The sequence below is a fragment of the Numenius arquata genome, chromosome 2 (assembly GCF_964106895.1).
Source record: "Numenius arquata chromosome 2, bNumArq3.hap1.1, whole genome shotgun sequence".
NCBI lineage: Eukaryota > Metazoa > Chordata > Aves > Charadriiformes > Scolopacidae > Numenius > Numenius arquata.
In genome coordinates this window covers 2,184,571-2,211,889 of record NC_133577.1, presented here as the reverse complement: position 1 = coordinate 2,211,889, position 27,319 = coordinate 2,184,571, and the positions used below count along the sequence as shown (strand labels likewise).

At 41.6% G+C, this 27,319-nt stretch overlaps 1 protein-coding gene across 1 annotated transcript in view; it reads left to right on the top strand.

Annotated features, from left to right (window-relative positions):
* Window positions 1–12,336: 12,336 nt before the first annotated feature.
* SAMD3 (sterile alpha motif domain containing 3) overlaps window positions 12,337–27,319 on the top strand; it is a 29,843-nt gene continuing 14,860 nt past the window's right edge. Inside the window, exons 1-5 of the mRNA XM_074144591.1 lie at window positions 12,337–12,415; window positions 13,170–13,359; window positions 15,137–15,247; window positions 20,100–20,285; window positions 20,903–20,987. Of these exons, the coding sequence (XP_074000692.1) occupies window positions 12,337–12,415; window positions 13,170–13,359; window positions 15,137–15,247; window positions 20,100–20,285; window positions 20,903–20,987 (651 nt within the window). The remainder of the gene's footprint in view (window positions 12,416–13,169; window positions 13,360–15,136; window positions 15,248–20,099; window positions 20,286–20,902; window positions 20,988–27,319) is intronic.

Below are 27,319 nucleotides of genomic sequence, written 5' to 3'. Positions count from 1 at the left end.
TACTTTCCACAAATCACATTTCTTCATTCTCTCACCATGAACCTTTCTGTCCAGTTTCCTTGGACATTGCACACTGTCAGTGACGTGGTCGTGGTCCCCCTCTGCTCTCCTCACCCTCGGGCACTTCTGTGCTATCCAGTCTTTTAGTAGCTCTCGTTTAGCAGGTACACTTTTTAGACCTCTGCAGGCAGTCCCTTATGTTGGAAGAGACGTCACTGATGGAGAATCACAGCAGTGATATGATCGCTGCTGTTAGTCCTCATAAATCAGTCAAGTTCAAGTTTGGAAGAAGTGTGCTTAAACATCCTCACCACACTTTAAAACCCATTTAAACTTCACGGTGCCACAGAATTAGAGGTTTCAAATCACCAAGAAGATTTTTAAGGGCAGAAAGGATCAGAAAGCTTATCAGCACTGGATTCAGTAGCTTGGGGTTTGTTTTAAAACAAAAAGATTTTCTACTCGGGTGGGTGTTGTGATTTTCACTGCTCTTCCTGTCACATCCAATTGTAAAGTTGATCATACTCTATGAGATCAAAAGTTTATAGCACTGACTTCTGCTCTGCCCAGAAGAGTTTAACTGCATGGATTAAAGCACATTTAATCCATGAAAAAATTATTTAAAAAAATAAAATAAAATCAAAGCCTTAGATTCTAATGATCTTTCCTCATCTCTTTTGCTAAAAAAGATGTCATAGCTGATATGTTAAATAGCGGAAATTGCTTCCAAGATGTGAGTCTAGAGGATATCTTCCACTGGTTAGCATTTTGTAACTGGTTTTTAGAGTTTGAACAAAGAGTTTGGTAATAAATGCAAAGAGCAAAACCTGGTAATAAAGCTTAGAAGAATTATAAATTGCCTACGAAGAAGGGTGGTAAATTTTATAGGTGGATCTACAGGTGGTAAATTTAGAAACCTCTTTGTAATAAAAGGTCTGTAAAAGGGGCGTAGTTATGTTTGTCATCAGCAAAATAAAGTGTTTTGCAAAGTCAAAGAAGGTAGGTGCTTTTGGTTTAAGGACCTCTCCTTCTGGTATCTCCATAGTGGCTGGGTCTGGCTTGAAAGAGCATGCTATATCTCAGGCAGAAACATCAAGGTTTAAAACAACTTATCATCTGACTATTTTTGCTTTAAAATTAGTAACAAATTCCTTAATATGCCTGTGTTAAAAGGACTGACACCAACATTAACTACACTACTGGTAGAAAAATAAAATAAAATAAAAAGCAGAGATTTGTAGGCAATTTATAACTTTGCCAATGCGGGCATTTTGTTACTGAGATGGAAAAGGCACATCTTAAATACCAAGACTCCCATCCTGCCAAATTTCAGATCATCTTCTTTTAATGTCTACTTTTTTTGCAGGCACTGAAACAAGCTCCCCAGGGAAGTGGTTGTGGCCCCGAGCTTTCCGTGTCCAAGAAGCGTTTGGTCAACACCGTTAAAAATACGGTTTAACTTTGAGGTTGCACTGTGTGGAGTCAGGAGTTGGCCTTGGTGATCCTTGTGGGTCCCTTCCACCTCAGGATATTCTGCGATTCTATGATCCAAGTCTATTTTCTGAAGTAGCCATCAAGGTTTTACAAAGTTGTAAAACTTTCTTTACTTGAAATAAATTTAACCCCTTGGCTGATTTTAGCATAAGGCATATTTGGGGCTAGACATTCTATGTGTGTAATTTTTTTTCCAGATATAGAATTACTGGAAAAAGTTTGTGAAATGTTAATTAAGTATGCTATCCTTGGACTGAAAGTGAATCACAATTTCTCATAAACTAGTAACTCAAAGCTGTAAAAACCCAGGCGTATTAGGAAGTCTGAGCTGGTAACAAATTGTTTTGACTGCAGTTGATGTCTTAGTGTGCATATAAATAAATAAATAAATAATAGCAGCCCTCTGAGATTATAGCAAAAACCATTAATGCATAATTTTGCATGGAATTATGAAAATGTCAGTCATAGAAAGGATAACTGGGAACTGTCCTGCATCAAAGCTTTAGCAAGTTGACAGATGGCTTAGTTAACATTTTCTTTTGCCAGTCTACTGGACCAGTTCTTGTGACCCCCATGTATGTTTAGATAAAATGTAATTAAAACCATTGCTTCACATATAGCTTTAACTATAGCTACTGATACAGCTATTGAACTAATCTCCATTCTTTCAAGCAACAGCTTATATTCCATTTATTGGAGGAGCATAACTTAAGAGACGGATCTACTCTGGAAATATTTAAAGCATGTGTATTTTACAAGTTTGATCTTCTCTCTCTCTCTACTTAGCCAGCAATGTAATTATCAGGGCACCAGACCAGTTGCCCAGAGAAGCTGTGGCTGCCCCATCCCTGGAGGGGTTCAAGGCCAGGCTGGATGGGGCTTTGAGCAACCTGGTCTGGTGGGAGGTGTCCCTGCCCAGGGCAGGGGGTTGGAACTGGATGATCTTTAAGGTCCCTTCCAACACAAACCATTCCATGATTCTATACTAGCTACCATGATGCTTCCAGTCCTTTGCCCCCTTCTCTAACACAGCTTTGTCTGACACCAGCTCAGCAGACCATGGCTTCATTGCCTGCTTCAACAAGAGCTGAATGCAAAATATTTTTTTGCTAATTGACAGTGGCAGTAACATGGGACATTTCACCAGCGAAATTGCACGTTGTATTTGAAACAATATTTATAAAATAAGGGCTGGTTTTCTGCCAGGAGAGGATCCAGCAGGCAGGTACAAGAAGATGGCTTATTTTCTTTCTTGGAAGTCTGTGGAACCCAGCAGTTTATTATTGCTGTTGGTTTCAAAAGACATAAGGGTGCCCTTCAACCATACAGTATCAGAAAATAGGAGGAAAATAGCAAGCAAGAATTCACTGTCAATAAAAACTGCAATAAAACCCCTGTTTTGTTACCACCTGCTTATGTTGAATAAGGCTGTTAGCTCCAACAGTGTTCTATGATACTTTTATTATGCTGAAATTCTATAAAATTTGATCGCTGTTTGGTCAAAACCAACAATACCTGTAAGACATGCTTGGCACAAAGGAGCCCCTTAACATTCCTGGCTATAAAGCAACTTTAAAAAACATGTTTGTTCTGCATTGTTTTTGTAGTCTTTGAACATTTAGAGTTGTTCCCTTTGTTCCTGTTTTCCCCAGCCACGAGCATTTAATTTGTGCTATTTCAGCCCATGTACTGGGGTCAAAGTTCACGCTCTCACTTGTCCAAAACTTCCTTTGACTTCAATTATTTTACTTTGTCTTTACAAATAGGGAACAATAACCCGTTATTTTCAAAACTTCCTCCTGTAAATGAGATTTTATAACAATATTACTTACACACACACATGATCCCAGGCAGCTGGAGGGACTTTCAGGGGTGTCTTTCCTGAAATTTGCTGTCTGTAGAGCAAAGAAGGTTGAGATGGTTGTGAACAGTTCTTAAACTAACCCAGTTTAATGCAGAATTAGCTGTGGCTTGCTTTCATAATTCCCTACCTAAGCAGGGGCAGGCATTATAGAAATACTGATGAAAAGCTGTTAATCTCTTTGGAGCAGTTTGGTGTAATTCTTTAATGTCAAGAGATCCTAAGAGTCAAAACTGGGAATGTAGCTAATTATTTCCTCTCAGTAAAACTGGATTTGCAGACAGCTTTGCAAAACATAATTGATAATATACCTTGTATCTTTACAAGCATTTATAAAAATGATGGAATAAGTGTGGTATAAGTATTGCTGTAATGTAGCATTTGAAACTTCATTTAGCAGTCACTGTGCTACCCTTTGATTGCCTTAATTACATTTTTAATGACATAAGTAATAACAGCTAACATTGATTATTTTTAGCCCTTTAAGATATAGCTGGGTTTTACATACTTCATAAACTTTAAGGCTGTAAAGACACGCTCAACCATCTAATCTTAACATCTGTACATCACTGGCAATTAAGAACACAGACAACCCTTAGTTGATGTAGGATAAGGCAATGTAAAGGCCAAAGAAATCCTGAGGTTGTCAGATTTTTCAATGAAAAAGAAAAAAGAGAGCAAAAATAATTGTCAGGAGCCGTTTGGAGGCCGCGTGTGCAGCCGTGCTCTCCTCACCATCTCCCCAGGCTCACTCAGGATCTCAGAGGTGGAACCATGGTGTCCATGGGTTCTACTGAATGAAGAGTGACCCACCTTCATATTCTGCAGAGATGCCTACACCTTTTTTACAGCCATGGAGAACCTGTCCTGTGCTCTAAACACAGCCTTGCGTGGTGCTGGGCTGGACATCTGAGCTCCAGCACCACAGCACCCAATGCCTCACTCTGTGGCAAGAGGGGGACTCAAGATTTTGAGGATGTCTTTAAGGATCCTAAATTCCCAACTCGACTTAGGCAAGAAGATATGAAAAAACCCAAACATCTGTCTGCACTTATAAGGAATAAAAGATTTGCAAGTGTAATGTGAGAAATTCCAAATACCAGCAGTTTTAAATAATTCAAGTTGCCTAGTAATGCTGATTTCCCCCTCCTCCCCTCACCTCTTGCTAACGAGGTGTCGCATCCACGTCCAAATGGTAATGAAACCTGCGTGCCCATCTTTAGCGTATCAGTAAGGAGTCCAACAACCTAGGTTAAACTAATAAAGAGGATTTAAGCCTTCACTTTATATGAATGGACATGACTGCATTCTCTTCCATTGAGTCTGGGGAGTCATGAGCTGCTGGGCAGTGGTGGGACACAGCCAAAGCACGGACTGCCCCAGCCATTGCTGCTGCAAACATGTAGATGGAGCCCCACAGACTCACACTGAGCCTAAAGGCTGAATCTGTTCTGCACTGAACTTGGATCTGATGAACGCTCAGTTTTCAGAAGACTGAGCCTGAGCAAACAGCAGCAGCAATACCACCCTCAGAAAAAAACAGAGAAACCACGGTGCCAGCCATTGCCCAGGAATCCAGGAGCAATAAGGCATGGATGAGATGAAATGTCTGGAAGATCCCAGAGACAAGCCAGCCCCTAAGCTGCAGCAAGTCCTACTTTCCCTCATTCACCCCTTACCAGCCATTCCTACCAGTATGATTTGTAAGAACTGCTGCAAATATGGAGACCAGTGTGACTCTACAGATGATAAAGACGATAAAGACTCACTTGGCATGGGAGTCATAGAATCATGGAATCATAGAATCATAGTTTGGGTTGCAAGGGACCTTTAAAGGTCAACTAGTCCAAACCCCTGCAATGAACAGGGACATCTTCAAGTAGATCAGGTTGCTCAAAGCCCCATCCAACCTGACCTTGAACGTTTCTAGGGATGGGGCAGCCACAGCTTCTCTGGACAACCTGGGCCAGTGTCTCACCACCCTCACAGCAAAGAATTGCTTCCTGAGATCTCATCTAAATCTTCCCTCTTTCGGCTTAAAACTGTTACCCCTCATCCTATGGCTCCACTCCCTGATCCAGAGTCCCTCCCCATCTCTCCTGGAGCCCCTTTAGGGACTGGAAGGGGCTCTAAGGTCTCCCCGGAGCCTTCTCTTCTCCAGGCTGAACAACCCCAATTCTCTCAGTCTGTCCTCACAGCAGAGGGGCTCCAGCCCTCTGAGCATCTTTTTGGCCTCCTCTGGACCCACTCCAAGAGTTCCAAGGTTTTAATCAGAGTCATAGTGAAACACAGCAGTGGTGATTTAAGGTATGATGCCTCCTGTGCCAGTGGTTACCTACCGCATGGCTAAACTGGCATGCAGGAGTACCCAAACAGCTTGGTTTTAACAGCTTTCCAGCCCAAAAAAGCAATAAGCAGCTGGAGGTAATGCTTCACATCAGGGCGGCTCTTTCCAAAACAACTGTTTGTCTACATCCTTATTTAAATCAGTTCAGTGGATATTTTAAGCCAACACTGCTACCAAAAAGGAGTCTTCCCCCAGAAACCCCTGGTAGCTCATGGCCGTGTTTGTGCCAACACCTCCCTTTTGTCAGCACAAGTATTCGCATGACCGTACGATGGGTCAGGTGGGGGACCAGATGTGACAAAAAAACACACCACCTTCTCAGTTTTCAGTGCTGTTGGTCCCCTGAATCTGGCTGGTATGACCATGGAGCATTTGTGTTGCCAGGAGGGGTGGGGGCAGGAGAATGAGGAGGACAGAAGAGGGGACAGAGACAGCTTCTTTCAGTGTCAGTGGCTCGTTTCTCAGCAGCACCCCCAGTGCCTGTCCAGTTTTGGGCTCCCCAGTTCAAGAAAGACAGGGAACTGCTGGAGAGGGTGCAGCAGAGGGTCACAAAGATGATGAGGGGCCTGGAGCATCTCTCTTACAAGGAGAGGCTGAGGGACTTGGGTCTTTTTAGTCTGGAGAAGAGAAGGCTGAGGGGGGATCTGATCAACGCCTATAAATACTCAAAGGGTGGGTGTCAGGAGGATGGGGCCAGTCTTTTTTCAGTGGTGCCCAGGGACAGGACAAGAGGGAACGGGCACAAACTTGAACATAAGAAGTTCCACCTAAACATGAGGAGGAACTTCTTTCCTGTGAGGGTGGCAGAGCCCTGGAAGAGGCTGCCCGGAGAGGTGGTGGAGTCTCCTTCTCTGGAGACATTCCAAACCTGCCTGGACACGTTCCTGTGGGACCTGCTCTGGGTGACCCTGCTCTGGCAGGGGGTTGGACTGGATGATCTCCAGAGGTCCCTTCCAACCCCATGTCATTTTGTGATTCTGTGATTTGGGTGGTCGGGGAAATGGTTATTCTGCTCTTCCATTCAAAGAGGAAAACAAAGCAATTTTAACAGGCTTTCTTGCGTTCTGTTCACAAATGCTATGATTTTATGGTGTCCATAAATACATGGGTGCACATGCCTACCTTTATACTACTGCATCCATAAAATCTTACTAATATGTCTGTGCGTGAGCGCGTATATACAGGCTGTGTGTGAGGAAGCTGTTTGTGCTCTCTGTTGGTATGGTCCCAAGGATAATGCAAATGAGAAGACAACGACTGGGAATATCAGTGCGACAATGTTCTTACGTATTTATGGAACGAGAAATTATTTCACAATGGAATTTTCCTGGTATTTGTCAGAGAAAGAAGAAATGCTGAGTCCGTCACAGAAGCCGCCCTGTGCCATTTGCTGCCGTCATTCCTGGTTTTGTTAAAACCAGCCAATGTGACTTTTTGGGAGGGAAAAAAAAGATCTTGGTATACTGCTTATCCTTGTCTGCTGAACCATGTACACCAAGTCACGTTTTACTGTATTTGGCCAGTGTGTATAACTAAATACAAATAACTTACAATGCTGTTTGGGATAGGCATTTGCTTGAAATTATTAGCATTTTAACAGTGAAATGATGTTTTGACATTAGCACTCTACTTAAGACACAACCAGAAGAATTTCACACCTCTTTTGGTGATGTATGGCTTCAGTCTGACTCTCTGCGATGCAAACAAGACCTACAGTCAGAAAAGATTTATTTATAAAACGCGTGGGTTTAGGAGCCACAGAATGAGGGAAACAAAGCTACATCAGCAAACCTTTACATATTCCCATACTTCTTGTAACCGCCTGAGACTGAATCACAAAGCTGATTTCTCCTAGCTCTTTTGGAAAACAAGCTTAACTTCATTAATTCAGCATACAAGCATAATGTGCCTGGTTCGAATGCACTATATCTACCTATTTTCAGCCTGGAGCGAGAGGTGTTTACTTTCCCTTGAGATCCTCACCCCTAGCCCCCCTCCTGGAGAAGGCTCGTAAACTGAGGTCATCTCACTTTTCTGACTTTTCTGACATCTCCCCCCCTCAAAACGCCTGTCCCACCCCATTCTGCAATGGGTGCCAGCCTGAAGCTATAAGGCATATTCCCAAACCCGGCTCAGACTAATCTGAAGCAGGGATTTAAGAGCAGTTTTCACATGCAGACCAAGAGGCTCTGGGGCAATCCACAGTGAATCTCTCAAACTGAGGGGTTCCTCTTTACACAATAATTCAGAAGTCCTGAAAAACATGGATTACAGCAATTAGCTATGGGCTTGTTAATTGATAGGCTGTCTAAGGACACAATCTCAGTAGATCCTTAGACTGGGAAATTTACACCCCTGTCACTAGAACAATTGGTCATATTTAAAAGTTCCTGGTGTGTTTGGGGTAGGGTTTTCTTCAAGGCACCATGAATCAGCATAGCTGAACAAGGGGCAAAAAGCAGGATGAAACAGTCCTCTGAAGTGGGCTTGTGAATTCTTTTACTCGTGTCAACGGTTACACTATCACAACAAAACAGGAGTTTACAGATGTCCAAAATTTCCAGGTCCCTGTCTCCATCGTGCAGATAGAGATTGTTGAGTATCTTTCCATTGATGGTTCCAACTAACTTTCTTGTATCAGATGTGGAGTGTTTACATTATTTAGTCATCTGGATAAGACAAAAAGACAGTAGCACCCAGGCAGTGAGCAGTAATCACAGAATCACAGAATGATGTGGAGTTGGAAGGGACCTCTGGAGATCATCCAGTCCAACCCCCTGCCAGAGCAGGGTCACCCAGAGCAGGTCCCACAGGAACGTGTCCAGGCGGGTTTGGAATGTCTCCAGAGAAGGAGACTCCACCACCTCTCTGGGCAGCCTCTTCCAGGGCTCTGCCACCCTCACAGGAAGGAAGTTCCTCTTCATGTTTAGGTGGAACTTCTTATGTTCAAGTTTGTGCCCGTTCCCTCTTGTCCTGTCCCTGGGCACCACTGAAAAAAGACTGGCCCCATCCTCCTGACACCCACCCTTTCAGTATTTATAGGCCTTGATCAGATCCCTCCTCAGTCTTCTCTTCTCTTCTCCAGACTGAAAAGACTAAAATGACCTGTTCACTGTGGCAGTATTGTAAGAAATGGGCTGCGTATGCCCTAAACATCAATGAACTAAATAAAAATGCAATCACACTGTGGGGATACCCATTTTGGTTTAATGCTGCTTTACTTAGTTCATCTTTTAGAACACTTTATACATAAGGAGTTGCACTGACGGATGCCAAATTAGTTAAACTGCAGCTTCTAGTGTATAAATTAGGCCTATGAGACAGCCTGTTTTGTTTTTACCATCTAGCTCAATCATACCCACCTCACCTGGTTTCACATGCCAACACAATCCCTTAACACAACAATCCATGACTGACTGGATCCGTCATTATGAATTAATAATGCAAAACAAAAAATGTGCATCGCAAAATGTGTTAAAATTTAATTATTCATCATCGTCTCCGTATCCCTGTGATGGATAAACTGGAGGAGAATTGCTGTCAGCAGTTAGGAACCATGTAATTCAGGGATCCTCCATCATGCTAAAATAGAAATGCAGAAGTGCAAGGCGCTGTCGTGCACAGCTCTGCTCTTTGACTTGGTTATTCCCAAAAGAAATCGGCATCTCTTACTACGAAGGCCCGTGACTCCTCCTGCCCAGGGGGGTCCTGCCCAACTCACTGGGGGAGGAAGGAAGGGCTAGTGCAGGAGAGACCGGCTGTGCACCTGGCCATCCCACATCTGTCTGACTTCAGCACAAATCACACAAAAGCCAGAGGTGTCTTCGCCTGAGCTGCTCAGACCTGGTTCCTGTGGGTCAAACACATTCACTTGCTTTGCTCTTTCAAAGTGCTGATGAGCTGCGAGCATCCTCCTAACTGTTCATAAGGTGCAGTAAGCTCTAGTTTTCCCAGTTATGCAGTGACCACCTGAAAAGGGACCTCAGGGCCACAAAGATGCTCTGAGGGCTGGAGCACCTCTCCTATGAGGACAGGCTGAGAGAGTTGGGGTTGTTCCACCTGGAGAAGAGAAGGCTCCAGGGAGACCTTAGAGCCCCTTCCAGTCCCTAAAGGGGCTCCAGGAGAGATGGGGAGGGACTCTGGATCAGGGAGGGGAGCCATAGGATGAGGGGTAATGGTTTTAAATTGAAAGGAGGGATTAGATTAGATATTGGGAAGCAATTCTTTGCTGTGAAGGTGGTGAGACCCTGGCCCAGGTTGCCCAGAGAAGCTGTGGCTGCCCCATCTCTGGATGGGTTCAAGGCCAGGTGGGATGGGGCTTTGAACAACCTGGTCTGGTGGGAGGTGTCCCTGCCCAGGGCAGAGGATTGGAACTCAATGATCTTTAACGTCCCTTCCAACCCATTCTATGATTCCATGATTCTCTGGACAGGTTCTCACTCGGTGGCCAAAACTGATTGCATGCAGTAGCCCATCATTACCCATGAGGGCAGTTTGTTCGGTTTCAGGGTTTCCTTGTACAACTTCCCACTAACTTTCCCTCCTCTACCTGGCTGATTCATCCAACTGATCAAAATGCCAGAAGAATTCAAGAACTTTGTTGAGGTTCTTGTTTCTTTGCTGCCTGGTAAACATTTCTGGACCTAGCTAGTAGCTCCTTTTGAGGTCGGGGTATCTCAGATACATGGCCACGTTTGAGAGCTGTCCTGTACAAAACACACCATGTAGCTGTGATGTATAGATGTGCACGTGTCACATTCCCCACTCTTGTACTAAAATGTGCTAAAATTAACCTTAATTCCAACCTCAGTGACATCCACGTAGAGGCCTGTTAAAGCAATTCCTTCCCCACTGAAGCGTACAGCCTGCTTTTCCATGTGCAGATGGGCATTTTGCTGTACAGTCAACCACACAGGGCTAAATGTGAATATTGTTGGACACGGCTGTAGCTCGCTTGACACTTTCTGAAACGTTGGTATCTGCCTGTCTGCTTTAGCGGGACTGTTCTTGGATACCAGTCCTTCTTATAGGATGAAACAGTGACCTTTCCACCATTTTAATGTATCTCTCTACTTTTACACTGCTTGGTTGATAGGGCAAGTATCTTTCTGCTTTGCATTTGGGTTTATCTTTCCAGTTTTTTGAGCTCTTTTTTTTTTTTTTTTTTTCCCTACTCTTTGCAAGGAAGTAAGAAGTGTGACAGGAAGGTGTGATTTTTAATTTACACCAGAGTTCTCAACAAATAATGACTTTTCACACCCTGTTATTGCTGCTTAGCCTGGGGGAGGAGTTGTATGGCTACTGTTGTCATATCAAATTAAATTCACTCATGTAATTCAGAAAGACATTCCTCTTAAACTTAACCCCTTTAAGTTGCTGAAGTCTCCTGGCACCAGAGCATAAGCTGAAGTCCATCTCTTTTGGGGGTCTCTGGTGTGGAAGGATGAAAACGGAAATGTTTTTATTCAAGGATGGTGAGCATTTTTAATTTTTTTTCTCGTGTGGTGGACCAGATCCTGACGAGGTTCGTGTGGGTGAATCCTCAGGCTAGCATGGAGTTGGCTGTGGGCTCGGGGTACCTGCACCGATGTATATTCAGAAAGAAAGTGTTCGGCCAACGATGGCAGGCATTCACGTTCTCGTCTGAAAAACTTGCCTGAATAATTTCCTCTGATGTCGTTAGCTGTGGATTGCGTGGTCATGGAGCACCTGGTGCTCCTTTCTGTAGTAAAGCTAAAACACACCAAGAAAATCGCCCTTGGAGAGAGCTTTCTGCTGGCAAGGAGTTGGCAGAGCAGGACAAGCTTTGTCTTTACAAGTCATCTTCTTTCTCTTGAGGAGGTTGCTGATGATTTTGGCATGTGATTCAAGCCAGTCCTTGGGGGAAGGGACACATGGTTTGTGTTGGAGCGATTCATTTGGGGATCGGGGTCCACACCCTGGGTACCGGCTCCTGGGGCTCCTCCTTCCCAGGACTCCCGCTGCATCTTCCCAGGGAGCCCTGGACCTCGTAGGATGGGACTAGCAAATAACAGGAGGAGTAGTCCCCTCCCCTCCATTTCCCAGCAGCTTTATTGCCCCGAATTGTTGGTAATTGAGGGTTAAGTATTTGCTTGAGGTACCTGCATGGTGGCGCAGAGAGGGTTAAGGTACTTGATTTACTATAAACATATATGTGACAGACTCTTCTCCGATAGTGGGGTGGGTTTTGTGGTGGTTTGTTTTTTTTTTTTCCTTCTCTTTCTTTCTGTAAAATGTCAGCCATTTCCTGATGAGCCTGGTGGTGGTGAATTTCACACCTTTTTTCTTCTCTGTGTGGAAACCTGGGTGTTAATGGTACTGGAGCAGGTCGTGTTTTATAAGGAACGAGGCTGTCTCTGAGAGCAGAGGGAAAGCAGGCAAGGGAGAGGAGGTGAAGAAAGGGATCCAAGGCAACTGCCACTTTCAACAGGCACTAGTTGGATTATTTCACGCTATTTTTCTTCAGAGACTGTAAATGTAATGTTATTTGCGAAGTGCCTTTTTTTCCCTATCAAATGTTGGAGTTCAGTTTAGAGTTCAGCTTAAAAAAAAAAAACCAAAACAATCCTCTCTTTTCATTTCGCAGTGAAATTTAGCATTGCAGCACCCGAAGATGGAAAATTGGTCGGTTGATCAAGTCTGCAGCTGGTTGAGACAGAGAAATTTAGGAGAACTAGTTCCTAAGTTCCGTGGTAAGCATTTTTGTTGTTTGTGTGGGTTGTGTCTAGTATTTATTTCGATGCCTTTAATTGGCACTGCCTACCTTGTTTTGGGGCGTGTACGTATATGCTAACTTCAGGCTTTTATAGAAATTTATTAGGGTAAGAACTGACATAGATCTGATAAAGCATAAAATAAGTGTGCTGATTTATTGTGAAGTCTCTGAGAAATGCTGGGGGATGAGATTAAGCCTGTGTATAAACGGATACACCTCCAATCAGGGCTGGCAGTCTAAAAGGCTTGACAGGGCCCGTTTTATAATGTATAAATCTTTTGAAATAATGCAGCTGTAGTGAGTAAACGTTCTATGCCTGAGTATATAAACACTCCACAAAAGAGTGCATGAGGAACTGTTATGGGAACAGGCTATTTGTTGCGTGCTCTCTTAAAAAGCTTGCTGTCCCTCATTAATAAAATAACAGCCTGCTGCTGTCTCAGGGAGGCCTGATTTAAAACATTAAAATAGTCAGCTCCCTGCTTCTGGGTGTTTCAGGCTTGGCTTTTGTTCAGGGGAAGGTGTCTGCCCAGGGACTGGGACTCCTGGTGCTGCTTGGGAAAGGACAGGAGCTAAAACATCATATTTTTAGCAGTTGAAGAAGACCATCAGAAGTTGAAAGCATCCTTGCTTCTGACCTGTCCTCCATCATCATGTTTTTAGGCACAGAGAATGTTACCATAACCATAAAGTTATTTTACAGTAATGCTTTCATCCCCTTCGATCTGCAGAAGAAGAAGTGAGTGGGGCAGCTCTTCTGGCTCTTAACGATCGCATGGTGCAGCAGCTGGTGAAGAAGATTGGGCACCAGGCAGTGCTGATGGACCTCATTCATAAATACCAGCAACAGAAGAGTGGGCCAGAATCTCTTCCACGCTGCTGTGAAACAGCTCCTCCAAAACTCCCAGAAGTAATCAGTAGGTAAGTTTGTACAAGGCACAGAAAGCATCAATCTGGTATCGTTGTCTTCTTTTCATAGCATTTTAAAACTGGCATTTGCCTGCTCTTCAGCTGTGAGTCGTAACTGGTTTTTATGCTTTGATTATCCCTAACAACCTGTGAAATGCAAAATAAGGCTATTACCTTGTGGCTTTAAACAGGGCATCAGCATTCCTGAACACCACTATTAATTAAACTGCTCTTCATTTCCAGCTCTAGGACCTAGTTTTCTTTTGGATGAAGCATCATCAAACTTCTCCGATAGCTAAAATTTTCTGTGTTTGTGATACATAGGTTTGTGATACATAGGTTTGTGATACATAGGTTTGTGATACATAGGTTTGTGATACATAGGTTTGTGATACATAGGTTTGTGATACATAGGTTTGTGATACATAGGTTTGTAAGCTTTTGAAGCACTTACTTTTAAATGTTTGCAAGTCTTGGAGTAAAATCATGATTCAGCCAGAGATAGTGTCTGTGTCACAGGTGTGTTTAAATTCAGTCTCTCAAAGGAAGCTCTGCAATCAATCTAGGTGTAAATATTTAATAATCCCACTGTGTGAAAGTAGATAGACTTTTAGAAAACAAATTCCACAGAGATTGTCGTCACAGATCACCTTCTGGCTCTTGGTTGAGCAGGCTTCTTTTCTTTGTTGTTAGTTTGGGGTTTCTTTGGGAGGGAGCAGAGGTTGTTTGTTTGTGGGGTTTTTTTGGTTGAGTGTTTTGGTGTGGATTGGTTGGGGTGTTGGTTGATGTGGTTCCCCCCCACCCTTCCCCTCCATTCTGATCTATTGTAAGTCCTCCAAGATTCCTTTTCTTTCTGGAAATCTTGGCTGAGGAGAGACATCCGGAGTTCTCAGGGTGTTCTCCTCTAAGCCCAAGAATCCTGGCAGTGGAGAATGGCTTGTCATGGCTTCAAAATGCTCTTTTTGGAAGGAAAGGACTCTAGCACTAAGCCTGCATTAGTGCACAGTGGTAGCACAGTAGGAGTAGAACCGTAGAGCATTATCTGTAGCTCTCCTGGAGAAGAGAAGGCTCCGGGGAGACCTCATAGCAGCCTTCCAATATCTGAAGGGAGCCTACAGGAGAGCTGGAGAGGGACTCTTTGTCAGGAAGTGTAGTGACAGGACAAGGGGCAATGGTTTTAAATTGGAGGAGGGGAGATTTAGATTAGGTATGAGGAGGAAATTCTTTGCTGTGAGGGTGGTGAGACACTGGAACAGGTTGCCCAGAGAAGCTGTGGCTGCCCCATCCCTGGAGGGGTTCAAGGCCAGGCTGGATGGGGCTTTGAGCAACCTGGTGTGGTGGGAGGTGTCCCTGCCCATGGCAGGTGGGTTGGAACTGGATGATCTTTAAGGTCCCTTCCAACTCTAACCATTCTATGATTTGCCTTCATCCAAAAGGAGTCTGGGTTGTGCCCTCTGAGATGACTCCACGGTGCAAACCAAAGCATGGTAAATTATGATTTCCAGCCAAATTGCCCTCATGAGCAGAACTAAACTGCTCACATAGATGCATCTTCTTCTCCTTGTGGAAGTATTTATGAAACCCCTTGGGTAAATAGTCCTGCATCCTTAGAGGGAAGGACCTTGGGGTGCAGGAAGAAGACAATGTCACTGCACATATGATTTATCTTAGACCTCGTGTGCAATCTCTGTACTCTTCTCTATATGCTGCACAAAACTTGATCGTGAAAATCCTTTTTTTTCTTTCCTTTTTTTTTTTCTTCCCCCCCCCCTTTTTTTTTTTCTTTTAGGGCTATTGACAGGCAAATGTTAAATTCTTCTGGTCCTGTGGAGCAGAAAAAATATCTATGCACAACTGGAAATGAAGAAGGACTAATTGATCACAGAGTGCTGAAGCAAAAGTGAGTTTACAATGCACTTACTAAATTTTCCTTACTGTTTGAAAATGACATAAACATTTCTTTTTGCTCTGTTAAGACTACATGTAGCTTACAAAAAGTTATCCTAATTATTGGAGGGCAGGTTCGAGTATATTTAGAAAACAGCAGGAGCAGAAATTTATTAGGATTCAACTTAATGCAATAGTCAAATGGTGTTTTTTCTGTTCTGTATTATCCTCGGTCCTTGCTCACTGTCTCATGTTGTCTCATGCAGACGGTGAGATACATGTTTGTCTTTATTTGTCTAGTTTTTAAAAATCCTCTTTTAAAGATGTGTTTTCAATAGCAATCTGGTAAATCCATCGTTACAGAGTGGAATAAGGCTATAAAAGAAATCATGTGCTTGAGGCCCTTGGGACGGTAGCCATGATGGTTCCATTTGCGTGCTCATTTTCCTTGAACATCAAAATGTGTCATCTTAAAAACCGGGGGCAAGGGGGGAGTCTTTGTTGGGCTTTTTTTTTCTTTTTCTTTTTTTTCCCTACACATGCTTTTCCCCTTTGAGATGGGCAGTTAGTGTTGAAAGTCCCACCCCTCTTTCAAGGCAACTGTTTTCTTGTTTGCGATGCTTTCTCTGCTGGTTCTTAACCCCCTTTATTCCCCCCTGCTATAATTTCTCCCCCAGAGATGTGACTGATGGCTTCACCATCAGTCTGATATTCCGAGATAAGGGGCAGTCTTGCTATAAAAATGTCTATTTTATCACTTTAAAAAAGTAATGAGGAGCTGGGGGTAAGGCTGTCTGGGAACAGAGGAGAGGGCTTAGTGAATCACATAGTTAAAAATTTTAATTTTTTTTTTTAAATAAAGTCCTGCTACGAGTTTCAAAAACACTAAACAAAAAACCCAAACCCAAAGATCCTGTCAGCATTGTTGCCAATGAAACAAACCCAAATCATTAATGCCCCCACAATAAACCATTAAATGGTCTTGCAATGATGGTTTTTAGCCTGTATTATGAAAGGACAGTTATTTTTAATTAATAATGAGCAATTTGCCTTGTGCTGTATGAAAGAGTTTTAAAAGGGTTGTGTGAATCAGTGCAACCCAGAATAGACTGGTTTTAGGAAATGTTCTCAGCAAATGTTGTCAGTAGGAACTTCCAAAGGCCCATAATGGCCTGTTAAGGGAAAGGGACCACAAGAGAGCGGTGACAATTCAGCGTGAGGCAAAGGAGCAGAAGAGGAGGGAAGTAAAAGGAAGTTCCGCTTCTCAGTGAAGTAGGAGATGCCCTAAAAGTCAGTGGAGCTGTGATGATTTGTGGTCTTGAAGACCTGAGTAAATTCTATGAAGGCTTCTCTTTAAAGGTCAGATGAGAAGCTGGCAAACGTCTTTCTCCAAAACAGCTCGTTTTGTGACTGAGGATGGAACTGAGCAGCCCTTGCATCCATTGACTGCTGCACTAGGTTCATCCTTAGCTATATACTGTTTTTGGAGGCGAATGTTGCTTTTGAGGTATGTCTATGTCTTGACCCACACTGATAAATGCAATATTACAGAGTTTAGGTTTAATGTTTTGGTGGTTTTTTTTCCTTTTCTTCCTGCCTTCCTTTCCCTACAGTACTCACTTACTGTTTTCAACAACTGATGGGAAATTTTAATGTTTTGTATGCTTGAGGGGGTTATGCTGGCTAGAAGTAGGTTGTGAAGGGTTGAACAAGGTGTTTATTTTAGAAATTTGATTATGGAAACAGAAGAAGTTCCTTTGACTGTAATACAATGATAGATTCCTGGCCTAGAGTATAAAAGTAACCTCCCTGTCTATTCTGCTAAAATACTTATTTTGAAAACTGTTGTTTGGTTGGTTTGTTTTTCACTCAAGTTCGCATCTATGGATTTATGTGCCGTGGTGAAAAGTGTTTTTTCACATCAGATTAACGGTGGGTATTCTTCATATTTTGGCATAATGTTAATTTAGTATTTCTATTAGATCAAGGAGTGGTTTTTTTTTCCATTGCTTTAAATTTGGAATGTTTAAAGTTTGTGCATGTGTTTCTCCCTCCCAGTCTCTTGCCTTAATAAATGGGGAAAGGGAAGCTGTAGTAATACAAGGAGGTGGTTCTGCAAATAAAACACTCTGGACTGTCTTATCCTGAAGAAGGAGGAGGGCAGATACCCATTCCCCAGCAGCCAGTCCAGGTTTGGAAAAACAGCTAAGAACAATGACAACTTCCACTTTTCTTTAGTGGGGGTCCCCACCCCACCCATTTATTTGGTGGCAGAGCAGTTGGTCTAAGCCCTTCTAGAGTCAATTCTGCCAGGGATTAGTTTAATTCAGTAGGGTTGGTTCAAATGGTTGGTATTTGTCCAGGGTTACACTTGTAGCCTCTTATCACCTTATTTGTCCCATCTGGAAAGAAGAACTCTTTGTGCTGCCTCCCCCCCAAGAAAAAGACGCATGCAACTACAGCTTCAATAGTTGCCATGGCTTTGCTCGGAATGAATTCATGGGTGCTTCTATGGATTATTAGCGCTCAAATTGGCTCAAAGTTTCTCTCTCTCTTTCCTATGTAGATAGTACTCACAACTGTGTTAAATACACTCTTCTGCATTACTAAATAATACAAAAATATCAAAGAAGATTATTTAAACACAAAAATAAAGAGTAAGTGCATATAGAAATTGTATAATTTTATTTTTTATGTCTTGAAATTGTGCATGCGCATGACCAGATGAGGTTTGGAGGTTACCTCAGTGGAATAACTTTTTGCTGGCGACTACAGAAGTAAAAACAGCCAGTCTTTCTGTTAATCTCCCAAGAAGATTAATCTTGAAGCAGTGATTTTCCATGAAGACAATAAGATAGCTGTAGAGGACGAGTCAATAAATACGTTTCCCCTATACCTGCTTTTCTGTACCAGAGTATCAGCCCTTTGATGGCCCCTGGCAGCCTCCTGTTTATCTTGTTGCTATGACAGAGGCTGTCATTACTTGTAAATACCTGACTCTGCTGTGAAAAACCAACCTTTTATTGGTTGGTTTATATGTCCTGTCTGCCTTTCCTCAAGGTGTTTGTTTATCAAATGGCATCTCTAACATATCCCTGTCTCACTATTCCCAATGTGACGGTTCAGCTGTTCTCCTTCAGGAGAGATGTCCTGGTGCAGGTTTATTTGTACATTTATTCTATCTATAAAAATGTGTTCTGTAGCTCTTGAGTGTCATGTAACAGACTTACTGTCAGAACACCCTGAAGTAATTTGCTCAGAGCAGGCTGACGTGCCTGCAAGCAGGATAACAGATCTGGCCACAGGCTTGGGGCAGAGTGGCTGGAGCTGCCCGGCAGAAAAGGACCTGGGGGTGTTGGTCAACTGTCGGCTGAACATGAGCCAGCGGTGTGCCCAGGTGGCCAAGGCCAACACCATCCTGGCCTGTATCAGGAACAGCGTGGCGAGTAGGACTCGGGAGGTGATTGTCCCCCTGTACTGGGCACTGGTGAGGCCCCACCTCGAGTGCTGTGTCCAGTTTTGGGCCCCTCACCACAAAAAAGACATTGAGGTGCTGGAGCGGGTCCAGAGAAGGGCAACGGAGCTGGTGAGGGGTCTGGAGCACAAGTCTTGTGAGGAGAGGCTGAGGGAGCTGGGGGTGTTCAGCCTGGAGAAAAGGAGGCTGAGGGGAGACCTTCTCGCTCTCTACAACTCCCTGAAAGGAGGGTGTAGCCAGGGGGGGTCGGTCTCTGCACCCACGGAACAGGCGATGGGACAAGAGGAAACGGCCTCAAGTTGTACCAGGGGAGGTTCAGATTGGATATTAGGAAAAATTTTGACACTGAAAGGGTTATTAAGCCTTGGAAGAGGCTGCCCGGGGCAGTGGTGGAGTTCCCACCCCTGGAGGTATTTAAAAGCCGGGCAGACGTGGTGCTGAGGGACATGGGTTAGTGGTGGGGTTTTTTTATCAGAGTTGGGTTGATGGTTGGACTAGATGATCTTAAAGGTCCCTTCCAACCTCGGCAATTCTGTGATTCTATGATTTAAATTAAAGCAAGTGGTACGACATACATAATAGGGCTCTTCTGGTGTCTTTGGCACCTCTCGTTTGAAATTTTTTGATTGGGTCTGGACTACTGTCTAGGGCTGCCAGAGCCGCCACTCCTTTTGGGTGGCTTTTGATTGACCTCCAGCTTCGTTTATCTCTACTTTTCTCCATGTTTCTTCAGAATTCATGTCCGGCAGGCTCTCTGGAGGCGAGAAGCCCTTGGGTAGCCAGGTGGTGATGACCTGCCTGCCATCTCTAAATGGTGTTGATGGTTTTCTTGGGACAGGAGCTGTGGGTACTTAGTGTCTGCTTTGTTTCCAGCCATGTGCTGATGACAACAGCCTTCATCCCTTCGCTGTTTTCTCCTTTGGGAGGACACTCTTAGCTAACGTTGTGTATAGATCCCTTTAAGGTCCCTTCCAACTCTAACCATTCTGTGATTCTATAGCATTTTATTAAATTAAGCCGTTTAGCTTATTTTCACAAGTAAGGCAGCAGAACTGGTAGGAAACCCATTACAAATGATGACAAAGTTATTTTGCAACAGTAGTAAGTCCCCAGGGACTTCCTCTGCCCTGCCTTCCGCTTTCAGTTGGTGACCACCTTCCAGCATCTGCTGATTAAAACATTTCACAATTGGCATCTGGTTTTAACCCGAGATGTTTTGGTTGCAGTTTTTGTGGGTGTTCTTTGTGCTGAAACCAAGAGAGCAAGCCTCGAATTTCGATAGCGGTAACTTCCCTCTGTGTTGAATTTTTGCTTGCATTTTTCTTTCCCTCTTGCTTGCATTCCGATAGAAGGACATGATTGTGATGACGTATTTTTTTTCATTTTGCAGAAAAAATCTGAAATCATTTTTTGCAAGATACAAGACGTTGCAGTGGACAAGTTCTTACGCTTTGCCAGACTTCCCTTACGATGTCAAGTGCCTGTTGGCAGAAAAAAAATGCCCTGATCACAGTATGAGAATAAGGATTATTGAATTTTTACAAGCAGACATGACAAAATACCTAGAAGGATCGCTGTGAGTAAACACTGTCAGGTTTATGTGGGGGCATTACCAACTGCCTGCAGAAGTTAATTTTCAAATGAATGTGAAGCCATTTATCGCTCTCTACAACTCCCTGAAAGGAGGGTGTAGAGATGTGGGATACGATCTCTTCTTGAGGAAATGGCTCCAAGTTGTGTCAGGGGAGGTTTAGGATGGATATTAGGAAAAACTTTGACACGGAAAGGGTTATTAAGCCTTGGAATGGGCTGCCCAGGGCAGTGGTGGAGTCCCCATCCCTGGAGGTATTTAAAAGCTGGGCAGACGTGGTGCTGAGGGACATGGGTTAGTGGTGGTTTTGTCAGTGTTGGGTTGATGGTTGGACTCGATGATCTGAAAGGTCCCTTCCAACCCAGGCAACTCTATGGTCCTATGATTCTCTTTAAATGTTTGCTTAAATCGAGGGGACTAAGGGCCTGAGGCCAACAGGAGGACTTTGTGCAAACCTTAAAGCTGTTCCCTTTGTTATTTGGAGGGGAGTTGACAGTCTTGGAAATAATAATTGTAATGTCTGTCAGTATAGACTCCAGACAGTGTCCAATGCTGTCTAGAATATCAAGTATTTCTTTTAAATCTCTTTCTTGTGTGCACAGGTACCCGAACAGTCAGCAATATAACATTGTTGTCAACGCTCTGCTGCAGGCGTACCCCTTCCTCGATGAAGATGGGAACGGCTTTGTGAGTATTGTTACAGGGTCCTCGCTCTCAGAAAACACGGGTGGGGGCTTTTTTCACATGATCAATCACAAGAAAAGAATCCAGTGCAGAGGAAATCAGTATCGATTTCTTATACACTGCTCTGTTCAGAGCTGTAAGCTTCACTTTGACGTTCTTGGCAAATCACATTCTTATTTCCTTGTATTAATTAAAGGCTAATCCAGTTACAGCCACTCCTCCAAGCCACTGTGAGATCACGCAGACCTGTGCACAAAGTCCCTGGTTGGTTGTTGGGTATGGTTTCTTTCTGGATTGATTTCTCTCAAAGGATAAATTTAAGAAAATGTGACTTAGTTTTGTTTTTAATAACAAAGAAGCCAAGCCTTTAAAAAATTGCCCGCATGAGGACTAACATATGCCTGATGCTCTTGCAATGCACTATGATCGCCTGTCTGGTAAGATATCTAGCTACAGCATGGGTTAGGTATGTCGGGAATCTAAGCCTAATTAAAAAAACCAAAAAAAATTTAAAAACCCTGGTTGGGATCTCAGTGGGGACATAAGAGAAAACAGTGGAAGGAGATGACTTAAATTTGAACTATGTTTTTTCACTCTTGTGACCTAGAATACATATCTGGAGTCTCAGAGGACAGCGTTCACCTCTTGACTTCACATCGCCGCTTTGCCATGTGATACTTTTATAGCATCCTGTAAAAGCTTGTGAGACTCAGTGGGGATTGTTAGCTTTAAACATATATAAATATATACCTCATGTGCAGCTACTGCAGAAAGCAAAATAATTTTGAGAATTAAAAAAAAAAAAAGTGAGGATTAAGGAATGGTGCTATTCTGGTTCTCCCCTGAGCCCAGGCGTTGTAGGAGGGAAGGAACTAAGGAAAACAAACACATCTCAGAGAGGAGACAGGGGGCAGAAGGATCAGAGAGCATCGGTCCACCCTCATTTTCCATCAGAATTCCTCTCTGAATACCTCAGTGGGGGTCCCCGGCCGGGGTCCTGGGTAATGCCACAGCTTCATCTGGCTCCCTTTGTGCAGGAGAGCGGGAATAACATTCCAGGTGGGTCCAAAGGCCTTTTTAAAGCCTTTCATTTTTTTAAACTGTTTTTACACAGTGGTTCTTAGGCCAGGTTTTCAAAGGGCTTTCACTGCAGCGGGGCTGTAGACTGAGTGAAACGGCTTCTAAACCCATTCTTTGGGAAACGGCTCATCCTTTCCCAGACCAGTCCCGGAATTGGGGCTGGCAGGAGTTACGTGATGGGGCAGAGGCTTCAAAGTTGTTGCTTATCTTCTGATATTTCTCTCCCACTTACTAGAAAGCATATCTGGAAGAAACCACCATAAATAAGTGAGGAAGCTGGAATTATCAGTGTTGCCAGTCTAATGCTCCTGAGCCAGCCCCTCTCCATGGCTCGAGGCAGGAAAAAGGCCACTAAAGGTGTATATCTGTGTAATTGAAGTTTGGAGGAGGGGGTGAGGGTGAATTACTATTTTTATTGGCCCTACTGTCAGACATTCTGTTCTTCCTTCACGATCACAAAAGCTATATACTTTCGTATATATACTTTTTTTCGTATATATACTTTTTTTCGTATATATACTTTTTTTCGTATATATACTTTTTTTCGTATATATACTTTTTTTCGTATATATACTTTTTTTCGTATATATACTTTTTTTCGTATATATACTTTTTTCGTATATATACTTTTTTTCGTATATATACTTTTTTTCGTATATATACTTTTTTTCGTATATATACTTTTTTTCGTATATATACTTTTTTTCGTATATATACTTTTTTTCGTATATATACTTTTTTTCGTATATATACTTTTTTTCGTATATATACTTTTTTTCGTATATATACTTTTTTTGTATATATACTTTTTTTCGTATATATACTTTTTTTCGTATATATACTTTTTTTCGTATATATACTTTTTTTCGTATATATACTTTTTTTCGTATATATACTTTTTTTCGTATATATACTTTTTTTCGTATATATACTTTTTTTCGTATATATACTTTTTTTCGTATATATACTTTTTTTCGTATATATACTTTTTTTCGTATATATACTTTTTTTCGTATATATACTTTTTTTCGTATATATACTTTTTTTCGTATATATACTTTTTTTCGTATATATACTTTTTTTCGTATATATACTTTTTTTCGTATATATACTTTTTTTCGTATATATACTTTTTTTCGTATATATACTTTTTTTCGTATATATACTTTTTTTCGTATATATACTTTTTTTCGTATATATACTTTTTTTCGTATATATACTTTTTTTCGTATATATACTTTTTTTCGTATATATACTTTTTTTCGTATATATACTTTTTTTCGTATATATACTTTTTTTCGTATATATACTTTTTTTCGTATATATACTTTTTTTCGTATATATACTTTTTTTCGTATATATACTTTTTTTCGTATATATACTTTTTTTCGTATATATACTTTTTTTCGTATATATACTTTTTTTCGTATATATACTTTTTTTCGTATATATACTTTTTTTCGTATATATACTTTTTTTCGTATATATACTTTTTTTCGTATATATACTTTTTTTCGTATATATACTTTTTTTCGTATATATACTTTTTTTCGTATATATACTTTTTTTCGTATATATACTTTTTTTCGTATATATACTTTTTTTCGTATATATACTTTTTTTCGTATATATACTTTTTTTCGTATATATACTTTTTTTCGTATATATACTTTTTTTCGTATATATACTTTTTTTCGTATATATACTTTTTTTCGTATATATACTTTTTTTCGTATATATACTTTTTTTCGTATATATACTTTTTTTCGTATATATACTTTTTTTCGTATATATACTTTTTTTCGTATATATACTTTTTTTCGTATATATACTTTTTTTCGTATATATACTTTTTTTCGTATATATACTTTTTTTCGTATATATACTTTTTTTCGTATATATACTTTTTTTCGTATATATACTTTTTTTCGTATATATACTTTTTTTCGTATATATACTTTTTTTCGTATATATACTTTTTTTCGTATATATACTTTTTTTCGTATATATACTTTTTTTCGTATATATACTTTTTTTCGTATATATACTTTTTTCTTGATCTGAGACGGTTGTGTCACAACAGCAACAGCTTAAAACAAACCCTACAACATACACACAGCTACCCAGCGTGAGGCTCGCAGTAAAAACTGAATTCATGTAGCTTTAAGAAACAAATGAACAACCACTAAACCAAATTGGCTAACCACCATTCTTTCATCTCTTCTACAAGGACGTCATGAGGTTAAGCAGGGAGAAAATCGGGAGGGCCAAAGCCCAACTAGAACCTCATCTGGTTTCTGCCATAAAAGACAAGAAAAAAATATATTTCTATAAATACATTAACAACAAAAGAAGGACTAAGGAGAATCTCCATCCTTTACCGGATGTGGAGGGAAACATGGTGACAAAGGCTGAGGAAAAGGCCTAGGTACTTAAAGCCTTCTTTGCCTCAGTCTTTAATAGTAAGACCAGTTGTTTCTGGCGTACCCAACCCCCTAACTGGAAGACAGGGATGGGGATAAGAATGAAGAATGAAGCCCCCAGGTCCACAGAAGGGCAATGGAGCTGATGAGGAGTCTGGAGAACAGGGTCTTGTGAGGAGAGGCTGAGGGAGCTGGGGGTGTTCAGCCTGGAGAAAAGGAGGCTGAGGGGAGACCTTCTCGCTCTCTCCAACTCCCTGAAAGGAGGGTGTAGCCGGGGGGGTCAGTCTCTTCTCCCGAGGAACAGCCGATGGGACAAGAGGGAATGGCCTCTCAAGTTGCACCAGGAGAGGTTCAGATTGGATATTAGGAAAAATTTTGACACTGAAAAGGTTATGAAGCCTTGGAATGGGCTGCCCAGGGCAGTGGTTGAGGCACCATCCCTGGAGGTATTTAAAAGACGGGTTGACATAGCGCTTAGGGACATGGTTTAGTGATGGTTTTTATCAGAGTTGGGTTGATCGTTGGACTCGATGATCTTAAAGGTCCCTTCTGACCCAGACAATTCTACCATTCTCAGAAAAAGTGTATTTGGCAGCTCAAATTTTTCTTTTAAAACTACCTCCGGCTAACATGGGACTGTAAGAATTACTGCTTGCTCTTCCTGACAACAGTATTGAATCACAGGTCTTGTAAAACAAAGTATTACTTACCGAGAGGTTTTGAATACCTTAAACTTGTTTATCTATAATAATTAGACAGTTATTATTACAATTTTCGAATAGTACACGAAGTATTTAAGAAAACTGTCATCAATAACTAATTCAGAGTAAAGCAGAAAGCTCTTTATTTGGGGGACCAATAGCTAAATGTAATCATGAGAGTAGAATTTGAAGCAAAAATGCTAGTTACGGTAGTTATTAAATAACATATATAGAGACATCTGGAGATGCAGTTCATATAATGTGGTTTTGGTGTCTGTATCGGGAAGAGAGGAATAGCACTATGGAAGTTCTTGTTTCTTTTCGTGGCCCCCAACAGGAGCCCCGGGTGACCAGCTGTGCACAGATGTGTCTAGAGACGTCCCCTCTCTGGTGGCTTGTAGGGCTGGGGAAAGGGGCACACCAAAAGTGGCAATTCAACTGGGCAGGCCTTGAGAATAGTAGTTTCCAGGACTGGTTAAAGTCATCCGAGTTTATTTAGAATATCCACAAACACATTTTCAAGTATTAGGTCTTTTAATTTCTTGTCAAAGTTACAGAAAAAAAAAGAAATAGTGGAGTGCATTTCAAAGACCAAAAGGGCTGGGAAGACTTTGGAGCACTAAGGCCTGCGTTCCCGCGGGGGTGCTGGAGCTCAGTTCTGCCATCGGGTGTTTGCCTTTCTGCCGCGCAAAATGCTCTATCCCACTCTATTGTTAACGAAATTAATTTATTGCTCTTTATTTATTTCCGTGCTATGTCTCTGTTCCTAGACTCAGCTAAACTCTAAATTTCATGCTTAAAAGGAAAGCAATTTCTTGTCCTTTGGGGTGGTGGAGCAGCCAGCGCGTCTACTGGGCTGCAGTGGTTCTCAATGGGATGCCCCGAGAAGGTCTGTCAGTGGCATGATTTTATTTTTAACTCATGAGTCTTATGGATTTGGAGCCCTTGACCAGAAATGGATGTGTCTTGGCTGCTGGAAGGGTGCAGTGGAGACTGTTCTGGGTTCTTCCACGGCAGGTATGCACAGTTGTAGGCAGCACGGGTGGGCTTTCCGGCTGAGGAGAAGCTCATCCCATGAGAGATCTTGACATCCCAAGAATTAGCTTTTTCTTCAGAAAATTAGAACATAAAGAACCTGACTTAGTGAAAAACTTGGGGAAATTTTGAATTGGAAATGTCAGCACTTTTGTTGCAACACTTTCATGGAGATGAAATGGCCTGGAAAATTGGAAAGGGGAAAGATCTCCTGGAAACCATAGAGGAGCAACAACAAAAAAACAAACCTCAGAGTGCCCAAATTCACACCAGTATTTTCATGAAAAGAAAAAAATTACTTGCAAGACTTTGAATATTCCATTTTTTTGTTCTTTGGGGTTTTTTTTTCCCCAAAAATACCAGACACTTTATTTACAAATCCAAACTGTTTTAAACAAGTAATTTAAATAACGTGTGCATTATGTAGAAATTTAATCTAATATTTTCAACCTCATACTGTTGCAGTGAGAGGTCATTAAAGGTTCAGTGTTTCAAGATTCGTTAGTAGACTATCCATAATTCTATTTGCTTGGTTAAAAGGTCTCCCATTTAATTTTTGCAGTAGGGGAAAATATGCTTCTGTGCCCTCGGCCCTTTTGCAAAGGATATCCAATGCAACGCAGTCAGGGTGATGATAATGACCCTAAATGAGTAAGTTTGCAAATAAGGTTACGAATAAACTACTTATGTACTGTGAATTTTAAAAGAAGGTTATTTACTAGGTCACTCTAGAAGCAGTAGTTAAGAAGGAATTCTCTGAAATTCTAACTAAGAAGAAAAACCCAAACATTTTATGCAAAAGGCAAAACTGATTTAAGAGGCCTATGGAGCACTTGGAATGAAATTAATTTCCTCACCCCATTCCAAGATTAGCTTTTGGAAAAGAGCGCCTAAGGAATTTTTCCATGATGTTTCCTTCCACTTAAAGAACAATGTTATCCTAAACTAACACATGCAGCATTAAAAAAAATATATATTTATCTCCATTTAATAATGAAATAGATCATTAGATTTCTGATGTATAATGTAACCAATGCGACATTTTTAAGTAGTTACAGACAAATTTTTTATATAGAAAAAGCCAAGGTCATAGTCA